Raw genomic sequence first — 18,202 nt, 5'->3', positions numbered from 1 at the left:
CAACTGTTGATCCTGCCAGGCACCCATACCACTCTTCACTCCTGGCCCTCTGTCTCCATTCCAGGGGAACGGGAGTGGGAGCTGTAAGGGAGGTCTTTTCCTGCACTTCAGGCTCACAACCTACCAGGTACGTGACAGTCCCACACTCCGCTTGAGTGCTTCCATCATATACCACTTCCTCCCAGTCTGTATACAGATATCAGATATTCCAACCTCTCTGAGCAGAAAACAAGGCGACACTTGCTTCACTGCTAACATGGACTGTTTATTATGAATCAAAGTTACAAGACTTTATATGCCGTTGGAACCTCCTCTAACAATACAACTGTAACTTAATTAACATGAGCTAATTATCTAATCCTTTATACAGCCTAGGTGACTGAGACATGACCTTTCGCCCAGACTTGTGGTCACCGAGCTTCATACAGTTAATTAACACAATAGCAGTCGTCCCGTCTCCTACATTGTATAGAGGACAATGTCATTAGCTCATTCAATTAACATAAACACAGGTTGATGACACCAGCATCTCCTCACAGGATGTGTCCCAACAGAATGAATCCATTGAAAATCCAGGGCCCATAATCAAAAGGCAACAGGCTTGCATACAGTCCTTTCCAACAGCCTCTGTCCCGGCTAGGTCTGTGACACCAGTCCCAGGGAACCACCAATGCATCTGTTCTGACAGCGAGGGGATCCCTTGTCCTGGATACAAACCTGTCTACTTTGGCATTGAATCTGGATGCCAGAAGATCCACATCCGGCATCCCCCAGCGCTGGCAGATTTGAATGAAAACTTTGGGGTGAAGAGACCATTCCCACGGTAGCAGCTGCTGGCGGCTTAGGTAGTCTGCCTGCCAATTGTCCACTCCTGGAATAAAGACTGCAGACAGAAACGGCACATGTCTCTCTGCCCAAGTTAATATGTAATTTACCTCTCTTTGGGCCGCCCAACTCCGGGTGCCCCCTTGGTGGTTTATGTATGCCACCACCGTGGAGTTGTCGGACTAGTTTTGGACAGGAAATCCCCGCAGTCTGGACGTCCAAAATAGGAGAGCCAAGCGAGCTGCCCGAATTTCCAGTAGATTGATGGGCAAGGTCTTCTCTGTCTGAGACCATAAACCATGGACGGAAGCCTCTTCCAGGACTGCTCCCCAGCCTAGACGACTGGCGTCCGTAGTTACTACTTTCCAGGATACTAGTGGAAAGGATTTTCCACCGTTCAAGTTGCTGGTCTCTGCCCACCAAGAGAGTTCCCTTTTTACCTGTAGGGATAGAGACATGGGATGATCCAAAGTCTGAACCGACTTGTCCCAAGCTTCCAGGATAGCCATCTGGAAGATCCTGGAGTAAAGCTGCGCATAAGGAACTGCGCTGAAGGATGACACCATCTTGCTCAACAGCCTCATGCACAGACGGACCGAAGGACCTTCCACCCCCTTGACCTTCTGAACCAGCTCCAATATGGAGATGACCCCTTTCTTGGGTTGTGTCTAGGACCAGACCCAGATATGTTAAGACCTGAGCTGGCTGAAGGGCCGATTTGTCCATATTTAGAATCCAGCCTAGGAACTTTAGGAAATGGACCATAGTTGTAATGTTTTCTACCAAGGTGGAGTAAGCTTGGTCCTTAACAGAAGGTCGTCCAGATATCCTACCACTGAGATCTTCCGTGACCTTAGGAATGCCAACACTGGGGCCAGAACCTTTGTGAATACCCGAGGGGCCGTGGCCAGACCGAATGGAAGTGCCACAAATTGGAAATGATAACCCTCTACTGCAAATCGCAGGAATCTTTGATGCGGACCAAAAATCGGTATATGCAGGTATGCGTCCTTGATGTCTATGGATCTCCTTTTCTCAAGGATGCAATTACTGAACGAACAGACTCCATCCGGAAGGTTCGGACGTTTAGCTATATAACTCCCTCTGAGTTATATAGCTGGGTCCAGCGTACAGCCGCCACCACAGCCTTACCAGCCTTCAACCTGTTGCAAATGTCCAAATTACTATCAGACCTCTGTGTCCCACCGCACACTAGGCTTCTGTTGAGCTTAACCGACAAGCAGCAATGAACATGCAGGTGCATGACCTCCCCTTATTGCGCTGCCCATTGACGCATGCGTGGTCGGGTTCTACTGTGCACGCGCACCCTGCCCGGCACACACCCAGGCATGCCACGACACGCGCGGCGACCGTCACCTGCGCACGTGGACGAACACCCTGCGCGCACGCGGCACACGCCACCACGTGCGGGAGACACTCGCATAAGCTGCATCTGTCAGCTCCTCTGTAACGTCAGCTACCACAGCTTGCAATGAAACACAGGCCATACTAAGACTTTTCATGTTTAGCAACAACAGAAATATTGTTAGGCCTCCCAGAGGGAGTACTCACCAGTCCTCGCTGTAGGGCTGGATACAGGCCCAATCTTCCCCCATCATGGCGGGTAGTGCCACTGAGGACCATCAAAGATCAGGTGCCCCTTTGTACGGGGTCCACAACCCTGGACCTGTAAAGCACCCTTCTGGTTCCCTTGGGCAAGCGAAGACCAGGGATACCATGTAACAAGGGTCCAACGCCTTAACGGACACATTACAAGCAAAACCTCGTTCTTGAACCAAGGCTCGGGTACCATCCACTTTAGCTTTTTATGCCATCTGAATGGATCCGTTATAACATCCTCACTGGGACATTTATTTGAAGAAAGTTTGAAGAGCTTCCACAGCCGTGACCATCACCTTCAAGACACTGGCAAAAAACTAAAGGTACTTCCTGTATGGGAGGGGTTATATAGGAGGAACCTTCTTACTATTGGTTGCCAGTGTTCAATCACCTAAAGGTAGCATATAACCCAGATAGTCATTATTATGGTGCTCTGTGTTCCGTGATGTACGATAAAGAAATGTAGTTTCAAAACATCTGGGGTGCCAAGGTTCGCCATCACTGCTGTATACTGACAGAAGCACTCAAGCAGGGTGCAACGGGGTTCCGTTACACGGTCATATTGGTCCACTGACCCAATTCACCATATAAAAATGTTCTCTGCTTCCATGACCAGGACATGATATGAGCAGATCTTGCGGTTCATGCATTTTAATGACAATGAACTCTGTCGTCCTCGGGGTGACCGTGGATTTGATCGGCTTCATAAAATTCAGCCCCTCGTAAACCACTTTAACCAACAATTTGCAGCCTTGTTTATTCCCGATAAAGTTTTCTGGCCGCTTGTCTTTCAAACAGTACCTCCCCAGCAAGCGTGCCAGATATGGGGTCAAGATGTATAAGCTCTGTGACAGGGCAACAGACTATACATATAGTTTTATGGTTTACGAGGGAAAAGACAGTCACATGGAGCCCCCAACTGCCCAGAATACATAGGGAGCGCTGGCAAGATTGTTTGGGACATGGTGTCACCCCTATTCGAAAAGGGGTACCACTTGTATGTGGACAATCATTTCATGACCAAAGTCATGAAATGCTCATAGCTTCCGGGATTTTTTAGGCCATAGAGATGATTGGAGTTGTTCTGGTCTCCGATTTAGCTAGGATTGCTTTTACATGAAAGCCGACCGCTGGCTAAAAAAGAACGATACCAAGATGATACCTAAACCTGCAGGCATCCTTCTGGTACAACCACTCAAAGTCGAGCAACATACCAGTACGTTGCTGGTCCTTGTTGGGCACATACAGTATTGTAATGTTCTTTTCAGACTGTGGGCTGAACGAAAAAAAGAGATTGATCGGTGTTTATGCGCACCATTAGAATACCGTCCTGCATCCACCCACTTCTAATGATGGGCATACATGCACCGTGTTTTTTTTTTTTTTTTTTTAACTGTGGTAGTGAAATCACCTTCTACAGCGCTGGAATCGCAGATTTAGGTATCGTGAGAGCGAACCCTGTTTGCTGTCAAAATAAATAAATCCATGCTGCAGCCTAATGGCATACCTGAAAAGCAAACAATGGTAACAATAAAACATCAAAACTCAAAAAAAAACAACAATCTGTGCCAAAAAAAGAGTAAAAAATATATGCCGAAGCATGGGGGCAATCTAGCTGTAATGTTAGGGGCAAATCGCCCCTCCACCCCTGCCCCCATGCTTTGGCATATATGTTTTTTTTCTTAACTGTGTTGGTGGAATCTCCTCCAACAACGCTGGAGTCGCTGATTTACGTATCATGAGAACAAACGCTGTTGCTATCAAGATAGATAAATCAGTGCTGCAGCTGAATGGCGTACCTGAAAAGAAAATAATAGTTAACATTATTAGTAGAAGTTAAGTTTGGTGAGTGTTGATTCGCGCTTTTCATTTTGCGCTTTTCATTTCACACTTTTCAGCTCGTTTCTGAATAGCCGTTCGTCAACCAGCCATGTTGCGGAATCGGAGATAACGTGTTATTTATTATTGGCCTCGGAGTTGTTGCTTTGACCCAAGTCCAGTCCAGGAACAGGAGGAGGAGATTTTCTTGGACCAAAATTGGTTGCTTTATTAATCGTGACCAATTATGTCATATGCCTTTGCTGCAGGAGCTCCAGGAGAATAATCCAGATGATTTTCGGAATTATCTCCGGATGACGGACCCCTGCTTTCACCAACTCTTGGCATTGTTGACCCCCTATATTAAGAAGCAGGACACATGCATGAGGCTTTTATTTTATTTTTTGGTTGAATAATGATTTGATTTGGTATATTTTCTATATTTTTGGATGCATAGAATGCACTTTTTGGTTAAGTTCTATTGGCAGATAGCATGTCTAATTTTATTTGTTTTATTTTTTTAATACTTGGCTATGTGTTTTACTTCAAATGACAGTTTGGGAGTAGGCAGTTACATTTTAAAAAATACAATGTAAAATTGACAAGGGACACTAACGTAATTGTATCTTTGATCTTAAAAACTACAGGATAATGACGCTGTGGTAACTTGCACCAAAAAAATAAAAAAATAAATAACAAGCATAATAATATTATTCTTGATATCACTAGAAAAAAAAGCCTTTGAAAATTTGTTTGCAATAACTCCATCAGTATCACCAGCAAAGCAGCTTCATTATTATCCCAGTAAAGAAGAAGAGAATTGTGCGCTGCATTTGGACATTTCATAATTTGCAGCATCACGAATGTTAATTCTTCATTATGAATGCCAGTTTACAAGACCGACCGCTTCCGGCTCGTCCTTGCTTCCGAGCATGCGTGTTTGTACTTTGGACTTTTGTCCGATGGACTTGTGTACACATGATCGGAAAATCCAACAACAGATATTTGTCCGCGGAAAATTCTACAGCCTGCCATCCAACATCTGTCTGTGGAAAATCCGACAACAATTGTCCAATGGAGCGTACAAAATGGTCAGATTTTCCACCAACAGCCTGTCATCACAAAATTCCCAGTGGAAAATCCGATCGTGTCTACAAGGCTTTAGAAAGCCTGAAGACAGGGATTTGTTTTCGGGATCCTGTACGCGGCTAGGCTCCCAAAATAAGTCTTACACATGTGGTATCCCCGTACTCAGGAGAAGCAGCAGAATGTATTTTGGGGTGTAATTATACATATACCCATGGCATGTTTGAGCAATATATGATTTCAGTGACAACGTTTTTTATTTTTGTAATTTTTCAATCACTTGTGACAAAAAATGTAAATATTCCATGGGCTCAACATGCCTCTCAGCAATTTCCTTGGGGTGTCTACTTTCCAAAAAGGGGTCATTTTGGGGGGGGGGGGGGGGGTTGTACTGTCCTTCCATTTTAGCACCTCAAGAAATGATACGCAGTCATAAACTAAAAGTTGCTTAAATTCCAGTAAATGTACCATCGTTTCGCCATAACTTTTGCGCAGACCAATAAATATACGTGTGAAAAATAGGAAACTGGGAGAAAGGCCTCAATAAGAGATCCTCATTTGGTAGACCATGTAGGTCTGGTACCTCATCCTAAAATCGATGATATACAAAATAATGGACCCTAACAAACTAATTATAAGGACTATAACGGTACCCAATTTTTGTAAAAAGTATTTATTATATAATTAAAATTGCACATGTATACATATCAAAAACATGCAATACACACAAAAGCTGCACATAAAACATAGCCAATACCATCTAGTACTCCTTGAATACAGATTCTTGAAGGCTTCACTATAGTAGAGCACATTGAGTTGCTTAATTTTGACGAAGTTTGTGTTTCACAGGAGATAACCCGCTTCTTCAGGAACAGCAAGAACACTCATGGTTAATAGTCAAAAACATCAAAATAGAAACACATTGAATGGTCCTCCTACAAATGGTCATTGTCACCCATATAATGCCACAGGACAGTCTTCCTTGTTTTCCAAGATAGTCGTTAGTTCCAATGTAATTGGAACTAGGTATCCATAATCAAATTGTATGGTGTACACCTAGTGATATACGAGGTATTATATTAGGTAGGAAAAGAGGTTCCCATCATGTCATTCCTCAGATCAGCGTGGAGTGAGATTTGTTTATCCTAGACATGTGGCTGAATACATTTTGGCCTAAATGTATGACTAAAATGTAATTTATTGGATTTTTTTAATAACAAAAAGTAGAAAATATTTTTTTTTCAACATTTTCAATCTTTTTTTCATTTATAAAAGATAAAAATCCCAGAGGTGATCAAATGCCACCAAAAGAAAGCTCTATTTGTGGGGAAAAAAAGGATGCAAATTTAGTTTGGGTACAGCATTGCATGACCGCGCAATTACCAGTTAAAGCGGCGCGGTGCCAAAATTGTAAAAAGTGCTCTGGTCAGGAAGAGGGTAAAACCTTCCGGGGCTGAAGTGGCTAATTCAAAGAAGTGTATTTTTCTCCAAAAATTGCGTTTGTACCGTAAGGACCACGCGCAAATACAGCGTGACATAAAGCATTGCAATGACCACCATTTTATTCTCTAGGGTGTCTGAAAAACAAAAAATATAATGTTTGGGGGTTCTAAGTAATTTTCTAGCAAAAAAACAAAACATGATTTTAACTTGTAAACACCAAGTGTAAAAAATAGGCCTGGTCCTTAATTGGTAAATAATGGACAGTCTCGAGGCACCCTATAAAATTATGGACAGTCTCGAGGCACCTTTTAAAATTATGGACAGTCTTGAGGCACCTTTTAAAATTATGGACAGTCTTGAAGCGCCCCAATCTAAAATGTAAAAACTATCCTAATAGTTATGCATAATGCAGCAACATCAACACACGTATTCTTCCAAAGCAAATACACTTAGATCAGATTGGGACCCCGATTTAGTCCCTTGGACAAGTCGTTTCTTAAAAAAGATTTCCACACAGGGTCAGCGCCAGCATAAAGCAGTCGGTCCCATGCCTGGTGTCCGGGATCGGCATAGCAGGTGCTGTCCAGAAAAGGTGAGGGAGAAGAGCGGACACACGTCCACTCTCCTCCCCTTCTTATTCCAGACCCGGAATCAACATTGACAGTTTCCCCGGCCATCAAGGCCGGGAAAAAAATGTTATTCAATGCAATCTACACTGCATTACAATGATTATGACTGAATGGCAAATGCATGGTAACACTGATGATGTAACATCAGCAGGCAGATAAACTGTATGCCATATGGGGGTGCATGGTGGAGGAGGGGGGGGGTGGCAGGAGGACGGTTGGTGGGGGGGCACCAAAATGCACCTTTGCCTAAGTAGACAAAAATCCTTGCACTGGCCCTGTGTCCACACCCCTGGAACTGTTTCTTATATGATGAAGATCAGCCATGGAGTATATCTGAGGTGTATATCAGGGTGTGCTTCTTCCCCACATGAGAGCTGTGATGTCCAGCAACATTCATATAGAAGACATTTCCCACACTCAAGGCACTAATACACCTCGAGGGTTGTGTGGGATCCCTGATGAACAGGAAGACAGGACTTCAGTGAGGAACAATTCCCTCACTCAGGACAAGAAAGTGGCTTCTCCCTTGTGTGAGATCTCTGATGTGTGGAAAGATTGGACTTCTGTGAAAAACATTTCCCGCACTCAGGACAGGAATATGGCTTCTCCCCCGTGTGCAAACTTTGATGTGTGGTAAGATGGGACTTCACTGAAAAACATTTCCCGCACTCAGCACAGGAATACGGCTTCTCCCCAGTGTGAGACCTCTGATGTTTAACAAGATCTGCTTTTTGTACAAAACATTTCCCGCACTCAGGACAGGAATGCGGCTTCTCACCTGTGTGAGATTTCTGATGTCTGTAAAGATGAGACGTCACTGAAAAACATTTCCAGCACTCAGGACAGGAATACGGCTTCTCTCCCGTGTGAGATCTCGTATGTATGGCAAGGTCTGATTTTTGTATAAAGTATTTCCCGCACTCAGGACAGGAATGCAACTTCTCCCCCGTGTGAGATCTCTGATGTATGACAAGGTCTGATTTTTGTATGAAGCATTTCCCGCACTCAGGACAGGAATATGGCTTCTCCCCTGTGTGAGATCTCTGATGTGTGAAAAGATGGGACTTCACTGAAAAACATTTCCCGCACTCAGGACAAGAATACGGCTTCTCCCCCGTGTGAGATCTCTGATGTCTGTAAAGACTGGACTTCACTGAAAAACATTTCCCGCACTCAGGACAGGAATGCAGTTTCTCCCCCATGTGAGATCTCTGATGTTTGACCAGGTCTGATTTTTGTATAAAACATTTTCCACACTCGGGACAGGAATACGGCTTCTCCCCTGTGTGAGATCTCATATGCACATTAAGATGGTATTTAGAACTAAAACACTTCCCACACTCAGTACAGGAAAACCTCTTATCTGTTGGAAGGACGGCACCGTCCCTCACAGTCTGAGGTTCCTCAGGATAAGAGGAATACGATGGTCCATCTACACTGTGTGGTGCCAGATGGACATTTGAGGTAGTCGGGTTTTCTTCTGGACTATACTGTGTGATGTCCTCATCTTCTACTTTACAGTCTGGAGACAAAGTGAGACAATCCTCTGAGGTTTTCCTCATCTCCTGTCCATCTACTAAAATAGAGATAAAAAGATTATTACTAGACATGAGCTGATTGGTTCCCCTAAACCAGGACTCCGCCCACATCAGGCAGCTTTGTCTCTGAGGATCTTACGATTCCCCCCTCAAGGTAACTAGTAAGGCCTCATGTACACTGATGATGATAAATGGACGTTTAGGAACAGTTGGGCATTTTTTCAACTGCTCCTGAACTCCCCTCTATTTTATATTATCAGTACATGTACACAGGGTCATTTACAGTCATTTCTAGGCAGTTGAGTTTAGAGGCCTTTTTTGGAAAGCAAAAAAATGAGTTCAGACGCTGAGTTTAGGGACATTTTAAGCGCCAAACACTGCTAAACGTGGTAACTCACGTTTAGCCGCATTTCATTCACAAGCGTTTTTCATTTTTGGCTATTTTGAAAAACATTATTATTTTTTGTTTTCAAACGCTTCTAAACCCAAATGCGGCTAAACGCGGCATGACAGATGTTTTAAACGTGGGTTACTATCTGTCAAGTTAAATCGTTCGGGAGAGGTTGTAAAAACGTTCCGTGTACATTAAGCCTAAATGGGTCCTCTGTAGGGCGGCAACTAATGATTATTTTTATAATTGATTAGTTGGCCAATTATTGTTTTGATTAATTGACTAATTGGATAAAAACAAAAAAGGTTGGTGTATAATTTAGTTAATATTTTTGAATATCTATATACAGCGGTAAATATAAATATCCAGATATATAGTTGGATATTTAATCCACTCTGAGAATAACAGACAGATAGATGTATTATTAGAGGGAGAATCTGCTACATATCAGAATCAGAGATCAGCATTATTAAAATATAAAAAAGAGGTAAAACGCTGTTTTGCAGATGATCAGACAGGAGTGTAATATAATATGATGGATGACAGACTCCCTTGTCATAGACAGGTAGGTGGGTACAAGCTCCCTGCACCTGATGTCACTTATGCTGGCCGTACACAAACTCATTTTTCTTTCAAAAATGTTTTGTTTTAAAAACATTCATCCAATTTTCTAACCATTAGTGGGGTCAAATCGGCGTTCATTCCCGACCACAGTGACAGGAACATTCAAAGGAGCAGAACAGAAAACTTTTCTCCAGCGAACAAATTTTCAAATACTATATGTGGTTTTTGCTCAGAAGTTACATTCATTTTAAAATTGAATATTAAAAGCAAGTGGAACCTTTGACCCCAGCCCCCCACTGAGATGAGAGAGGCGGCTGGCGACTGAGAGCAGCAACAGGCCGCTGCTGTTGGGACCATCAGAACTGGAGGAGGGGGAGACAGGGAGAGACTAAGGACCATGCCACTCTGACAGAGGAGGCGGGACCAGGAGACCGTGAGGTGACAGATTAACCGGGAAAGGCAGCGGCAGGTAAGTGCAATCTGTGGACCGGAGGGGGAATGTGTCAGGTAAAGCAGGGAAGTGGCGGGAGCAGTGACAGGCAGGCTGACCGAGGGAGACTGAGTGCTGACAGATCAGAGACACAGAGCGGCACAGCTGATAGAAGACTGACTGTGTGTAATGGGGACGCTGGCTGAGGGGGGTGTAGTGTGAGGTACCGAGTACTGCTGAGTATTGTGGTATAACTGAGTACTGTCGGGTAACTGAGTGTTGAAACAGTGAGTGCTCAAGTACCATGAGTGCCCGTGTATTGTTGAGTATTAGAGTCAGGAAGCTAGTTGTTAATTGGACAGAGCAAAATTCCCAATTCCCATTAAATTAGTGAGTACGATGCCCGGCGAGTATGGAGATGCAACTCAGTGTACATCTTGCGGCATGTATGCATTCCTTGATCATCGGACCGAGGGCGAATACTGCTGTGCAAAATGTAAGAACATCGTTTCCCTGGAAGCCCAGATCCTGAATCTAAGGAAGCAACTGTCAGCACTGAGGAGACCCTCTATGCTAAAGGAGAGTTGGCATCGTACCCGGCAGGTGCCGGCAAGGGCCAGCACAGAGGCCGGTAGAGACAGAGGTGCAGGCACCAGAGCAGAGTATTTGGGTGACAGCCTGGAAGGGTAACGGGGAAAGAGTCAGGGAGGCCGGTCCTGGGCTGGAACATCCCAATAAGTACGCCCTGTTGCGTGATATTGGGGAAACCAGTCAGGGACCAGCATTGCTGGAGCAGAGTGACACCCCTAGCTGCCAGGGGAATAACTCCTCCAGTGAGGGCAGAGGTAAAGCCAAGGAAAAGGAAAGACAGATTCTGGTGGTAGGGGACTCAGTTCTCAAAAGGACAGAGAGGGCAATCTGTCACAAAGACTCAAAGCGCCGAATTGTATGTTGTTTACCAGGCGCTCGGGTTCGGCAAGTCACGGATCTGGTGGACAGATTAGTGGGAGGAGCTGGGGAAGACCCGGCTGTCATGGTGCAAGTTGGCACCAAATGACAAAGTCAGAGGAAGATGGATCGTCCTAAAAAACGATTTTAGGGCCATAGGAGCTAAATTGAGGAATAGGACCTCCAAGATAGTATTCTCAGAAATAATACTGGTACATCGAGCCACACCAGAAACGCAGAGGGAGATCAGGGAAGTTAACAAGTGGCTGAGGAGCTGACCTAGAAAGGAGGGGGTTCAGGTTCCTGGAGAATTGGGCCGACTTCTCGGTCGGTTTACGGCTCGTTCGCAGGGACGGACTCAATGGGCGAAAAGCTAGAGGGGCTTTTAAACTAGGCGACTGGGTCTAGATGTCTAGATGTAGAGATAGCCAGCCTGGAACAGATTCCAGAAAGTAGTATGGGGGGCATTAGTGGTAGATTGACTAAAGCGCTTAAACCCGAGGGGAGTAGAGTAACAAGTCATATTTGCAACCTCAGAACACCCAATAAGGAGACAGTATGCATCCAGACAAAACTATGAGGCGTGTTCACTAATGCCAGGAGTCTGGCGGACAAGATGGGAGAACTAGAGCTGCTATTGTATGAGAAGGATTTCGATTTTGTGGGAATTTCAAAGACTTGGTTCAACAGCTCTCATGATTGGCTGGTAACCATTCAAGGGTATTTCCTATATTGCAGAGATGGGGGGGTAAAAAAGGGGGAGGGGTGCGTCTGTATCAAGAATAATGTACAAGTAAATGTGAGAGATGACATCACTAAGGGAGCTAGAGAGGAGGTGGAATCCTTATGGGTAGAGCTAAAAAGGGATGAAGCTAAGGGGAAAATAATACTGGGAGTATGCTATAGGCCCCCTAACCAGAAGGAGGAAGGGGAGGCAGACCTCCTATCACAATTTGGATTAGCGGCAAGAATGGAAAGTGTCATTATAATGGGGGATTTTAATTATCCAGACATAGACTGGGTGGAAGGAACCGTGCATTCATCTAAGGCTCGCCATTTCCTAAATGTCTTGCAGGACAATTGCATGGATCAGATGGTAAATGCACCAACAAGAAACAAAGCGTTACTAGACCTACTGATTACCAACTATACAGACCTGATCACGGATGTGGAAATACGTTGCAATTTAGGAAACAGCAATCACAGGTCAATTAGGCTCAGTATAAAAATCACACAAATAGGAAACACAAGGTGAATACAAAGACACTGAATTTCAAAACAGCCAACTTCCTTAAACTGCGCTCTTTGCTAGAAGATCTTGGGTACAAAGAACACGGAGGAAAAATGGGAGTACTTTAAGAGCATATTACATAAAAAGGTATTGGCCAGTGCATCCCAATGGGAAATATATTTAAAAGAGCTAATAAAAGTTCTGGGTGGCTTAACTTCAACGTAAAAATGCATATAAAAGCAAAGGAGAAGGCCTTCAAAAAAATACAAGTCTGAGGGATCATCATCAGCATTCCAACATTACAAAGATTGCAACAAGAAATGTAAGGGTGCAATCAAGGCAGCTAAGATATACTATGAAAGGCACATAGCGGGGGAGAGTAAAAAAAAAAAAACACAAGAAAATTCTTTAAGTATATAAATAGTAAGAAAGGGAGGTCAGAACATATTGGCCCCATAAAGAATGATGAAGGGAATCTGGTTACATAAGATGGAGAGATGGCAAAGGTTCTGAATTTATTCTTCTCCTCAGTCTTCACGAGGGAAACGGGGGGATTCCGTAACCAAGTCTGCAATATTTATCTTCATAATGCAGCACAGGAAGCACCCTCATGGCTAACAGAGGATAAAATTAGAAGTAGACTTGAAAAAGGTAACATTAACAAGTCACTGAGAAAAGATGGCTTGCACCCGAGGGTCCTTAAAGCGGGGGTCCACACAAAAATGGAACTTCTGCTTTTCGGAACCCTCCCCCCCTCCGGTGTCACATTTGGCACCTTTCGGGGGGGGGCTTGCGGATACTTGTATAATACAGGTATTTGAACCCACTTCCGGGCTTAGATCACCACTGTGGCGGACCTCCGCATTAAGGAACTCAGTCAAGTGATAGCCAGATCATTGTTCCTAATTTTTATGGACAGTTTACTGACTGGGATGGTTCAAGCTGATTGGAGGAAAGCTAATGTAGCACCAATATTTAAAAAAGGACCAAGCTATATCCCTGGGAATTACAGACCAGTTAGCCTAACATTCATAATTTGCAAGCTCCTGGATAAGGGACTATATACAAGATTTTAGTAATGAGAAAGATATCATTAGCAGTAATCAGCATGGATTAATGAAGAATCGTTCTTGCCAAACCAATCTATTAACCTTCTATGAGGAGGTGAGTTGCCATCTAGATAAAGGAAGGCCCGTAGACGTGGTGTATCTGGATTTTGCAAAAGCATTTGATACAGTTCCCCATAAACGTTTACTGTACAAATTAAGGTCTGTCAGCATGGACCAGTAGCTTGTACATGGATTGAAAACTGGCTACGGGGGTGAGTTCAGAAGGTGGTGATAAATGGGGAGTACTCGGAATGGTCAGAGGTGGGTTGTGGGGTCCCCCAGGCTTCTGTGCTGGGACCAATCCTATTTAATTTATTCATAAACGACCTGGAAGATGGGGTAAACAGTTCAATCTCTTATTTGTGGACGATACTAAGCTAAGCAGTGGCACAGTGGTGTAGTGGGTAACACTCTCGCCTACCAGTAAAAAGGGTCGCTAGTTCGAATCCCAACCACAACACTACCTGCCTGGAGTTTGCATGGTCTCCCTGTGCCTGCATGGGTTTCCTCCCACACTCCAAAGACATGCTGGTAGGTTAATTGGCTTCTGTCCAAAATTGGCCCTAGCATATGAATGTGAGTTGGGGACCTTGGATTGTAGGCTCCTTAAGGAGTGGAGCGCTGCGTACATTGCAAGAAGATCTGAACAAATTAATGGGGTGGGCAACTACATGACAAATGAGGTTCAATGTAGAAAAATGTAAAATAATGCATTTGGGTGGCAAAAATATAAATGCAATTTACTCACTAGGGGAAGAACCTCTGGGGGAATACACCATGGAAAAGGACCTGGGGGTCCTAGTAGATGACAAGCTCAACAATGGCATGCAATGTCAACAGAATATTGGCATTAAAAAGGGGATTAACTCCAGAGATAAAACAATAATTCTCCTGCTCTACAAGACTCTGTGTCAGGAACGGTGTCATCTCCGGTTTCTCCTGCTGGTGGCACTATTACATTCAGCACCAAAAGGGTGTAATTCCAGTGGCCACCAGCGGGGGTCTCCCTGCCTGGTCTGCAGACTTGCCATCAAGCACACCTGTCATGGTTTTGCTGGACTATATAAACCCGCCCTGAACTAACCTCCAGTGCTTCAGTATTCCTCTGCTAAGCCCTTGTCCCTGCCAGTACCTGCTCTTGTTCCAGCCTGTTCCTGTTTGTTCCTGAACCCCGTTTGTGTATCCTGACCTTGTACCCTGTTTCCTGTTCCCTGCTCCTTGGTCTGCTTCATTATTCCTGGTTTCTGTTCCCTTGTCGCTTTGGCCCATGCCTTATATTTTATTTCATGTTGGTTTCCTTGCTTGTGTATTATATTAGTTAGATAGATAGTTAGGTGGGTTTGGGGGTTTGCTGTGTTTTCACCATTTTCTTGTTTTTGGTTTGCTGTCTTGTTTTCACATGTATCTTTATCATTAATAATAAACATACTTTCTTTATTTACTCGTTTGTCCCTGATTCCTTGGTGCAGCCCAGCGATCTGATCACCTGCATTGGATGTTGTGTATAACATCCCCTGACAGAATACTGAAGCCATACAATCAGATCGGTTGCACCTGGGAATTGGGACCTGAGTCCCAGCTATTGTTGACATATGGATTTTGAAAGTATTTTGTATTTATCACTCTTGGCAACTGATGACAGAGACTTTTGTTATCAGACATTGGCTGCATACACTAGGGAACAGTTGTTAGAAGGCATCCGCCTAGCTCATGTTTTTATTGAGCAAGGCAGTTTTTTGTTTGAAGATGTGCAACCATTAATTTGGATCTGTACTGAGTTGGCCCAGTCTAATGTCGCTGAGGGAGGTGATGACTATACACCCCCTTTTAGTGCAGCTCAGGTAGAATCTTTAGTTTGGCTGTTGGAGGATGACTCAGCATTCTTTTTTGAACACTATTCAGCTTGTCCTCAACAGGTGCTTGCAAAATGCATTGAATCAGTGCAGTCTCTGGTCAGACAAGCTAAGTGCAAACCTGATTCAGTGCAATCATTAATACAGGCCTGGTCAAGTCTGTTGCATTCAGCTTCTGTTAGCTCCAAATATACTTCTCTACCAATGAAATACCAGTACCCTGTTTCCTCCTGTTGCACCTACCCTGCCTTTAACTCCCCTGCTGCTTCTCAACTGCCTCCATCAGCTCCACTAAATCTCCCTTCAAAACCTACTCCCTCTGTCTTGCCATCCTTTCACTCTTCGCTTCTACCAGCTGCATTCCCTACCTACAGCCCTGTACCCACTTATAGATCCCCAGTGGCTAAAAGCAAAAAGAAGCGGAAGTTTTTTCCAACCCATACCATCATGCCAGTATCCAATCCTGCCTCCCCACCAGCTGATCTGTTCCAGCCTGATGTGCCAGCACCTGTGCCCACTGTCCAGTCTGCAGTTCCAGTACCAGCTGCCCGGTTTGCAGTTCCAGTACCTGCTATCCAGTCCGATGTGCCTGTTGTGCCAGTACCTGCTGTTCTGCCTGATGTGCCAGCACCTGTGCCCACTGTCCAGTCTGAAGTTCCAGTACCAGCTGCCCAGTTTGAAGTTCCAGTACCTGCTATCCAGTCCGATGCACCTGCTTTTCAGACTGTTGTGCCAGTACCTGCTGTTCTGCCTGATGTGCCAGCACCTGTGCCCACTGTTCAGTCTGAAGTTCCAGTACCAGCTGCCCGGTTTGGAGTTCCAGTACCTGCTATCCAGTCCGATGTACCTGCTGTTCAGCCTGTTGTGCCAGTACCTGCTGTTCTGCCTGATGTGCCAGCACCTGTGCCCACTGACCAGTCTGAAGTTCCAGTACCCGCTGCCCGGTTTGAAGTTCCAGTACCTGCTATCCAGTCCGATGTACCTGCTGTTCAGCCTGCTGTGCCAGTACCTGCTGTTCTGCCTGATGTGCCAGCACCTGTGCCCACTGTCCAGTCTGAAGTTCCAGTACCAGCTGCCCGGTTTGAAGTTCCAGTATCTGCTACCCAGTCCGATGTACCTGCTGTTCAGCCTGTTGTGCCAGTACCTGCTGTTCTGCCTGATGTGCCAGCGCCTGTGCCCATTGTCCAGTCTGAAGTTCCAGTACCAGCTGCCCGGTTTGGAGTTCCAGTACCTGCTATCCAGTCCGATGTACCTGCTGTTCAGCCTGTTGTGCCAGTACCTGCTGTTCTGCCTGATGTGCCAGCACCTGTGCCCACTGACCAGTCTGAAGTTCCAGTACCCGCTGCCCGGTTTGAAGTTCCAGTACCTGCTATCCATTCCGATGTACCTGCTGTTCAGCCTGCTGTGCCAGTACCTGCTGTTCTGCCTGATGTGCCAGCACCTGTGCCCACTGTCCAGTCTGAAGTTCCAGTACCAGCTTCCCGGTTTGAAGTTCCAGTACCTGCTACCCAGTCCGATGTACCTGCTGTTCAGCCTGTTGTGCCAGTACCTGCTGTTCTGCCTGATGTGCCAGCGCCTGTGCCCATTGTCCAGTCTGAAGTTCCAGTACCCGCTGCCCGGTTTGCAGTTCCAGTACCTGCTATCCAGTCCGATGTACCTGCTGTTCTGCCTGATGTGCCAGCACCTGTGCCCACTGTCCAGTCTGCAGTTCCAGTACCAGCTGCGCGGTTTGCAGTTCCAGTACCTGCTATCCAGTCCGATGTATCTGCTGTTCTGCCTGTTGTGCCAGTATCTGCTGTTCTGCCTGACATGCCAGCGCCTGTGCCCACGGCCCAGTCTGAAGTTCCAGTACCGACTATCCAGTCCGATGCACCTGCTGTCCTGCCTGTTGTTCCAGCACCTGCTGTTCTGCCTGATGTGCCAGTGTCTGTGCTTGCTGCCCAGTCTAAAGTTCCAATACCGGCTGCCCGGTTTGAAGTTCCAGTACCTGCTATCCAGTCCGATGTGCCTGCTGCTCAGCTTGTTGTGCCAGCACCTGCTGTTCTGCCTGATGGGCCTACTGCCCAGTCTGAAGTTCCAGTACCTGCCGCCTTGTCGGATGTCTCGGTGCCAGCCCTCCAGCCTGATGTCTCGGTGCCAGTGTTCCAGTCTGAGGTGCCAGTGTTCCAGCCGGAAGTACCAGTGCCTGCTCTCCAGCTTGATGAGCCTGCTGCCCAGCTCGATGTGCTTTTGCCTGCTGCCCAGCTCGATGTGCTTTTGCCTGCTGCCCAGCTCGATGTGCTTTTGCCTGCTGCCCAGCTCGATGTGCTTTTGCCTGCTGCCCAGCTCGATGCGGATGTTCCACTGCCCAGCGTGATGTACCTCTGCTTTCTGCTCAGCCTGATGACATGGTGCCTGCTAAAACTGTTCCTGACTGATGGCCATCTTGCCGCTGGGTCAATCCTGTCTGTCGCCTGGCTTAAATGTAATACTCCTGTGTGGTCTGCCTCCGATGGTTTCTTTCTTGTTACCCTGCTAATTTTCATTTCCAGATCCAAACTTCCTGACCCAGGTGGTGGGGTACGTGTCCTATTTTCAGACTCTGATGGCACGTCCCCCAGTGAACTAAAAGACTCTGGCCTTGGAAGTGCGAAGAAGTCCGCAGACTCAGTAGGGAAACATTTTAAGGTGTTTCTGCACCCACCCGGACTGTCGTTCCCAGGGCTGAATGGAGTGTC

The 18,202-nt window shown here is 45.7% G+C and overlaps 1 protein-coding gene across 1 annotated transcript in view; it reads right to left on the bottom strand.

The window, feature by feature from the left end:
* Nucleotides 1-18,202, bottom strand: part of LOC141121827 (uncharacterized) — a 219,555-nt gene that overhangs the window by 63,593 nt on the left and 137,760 nt on the right. Inside the window, 1 exon segment of the mRNA XM_073611542.1 lies at nt 8,050-8,997. Within this exon segment, the coding sequence (XP_073467643.1) occupies nt 8,050-8,997 (948 nt within the window).

This window comes from Aquarana catesbeiana, unplaced genomic scaffold (genome assembly GCF_042186555.1).
Source record: "Aquarana catesbeiana isolate 2022-GZ unplaced genomic scaffold, ASM4218655v1 unanchor233, whole genome shotgun sequence".
Classification (NCBI taxonomy): Eukaryota; Metazoa; Chordata; class Amphibia; order Anura; family Ranidae; genus Aquarana; species Aquarana catesbeiana.
The sequence above is the reverse complement of the archived record's forward strand: the minus strand, read 5'-3'. Positions and strand labels throughout refer to the sequence as shown.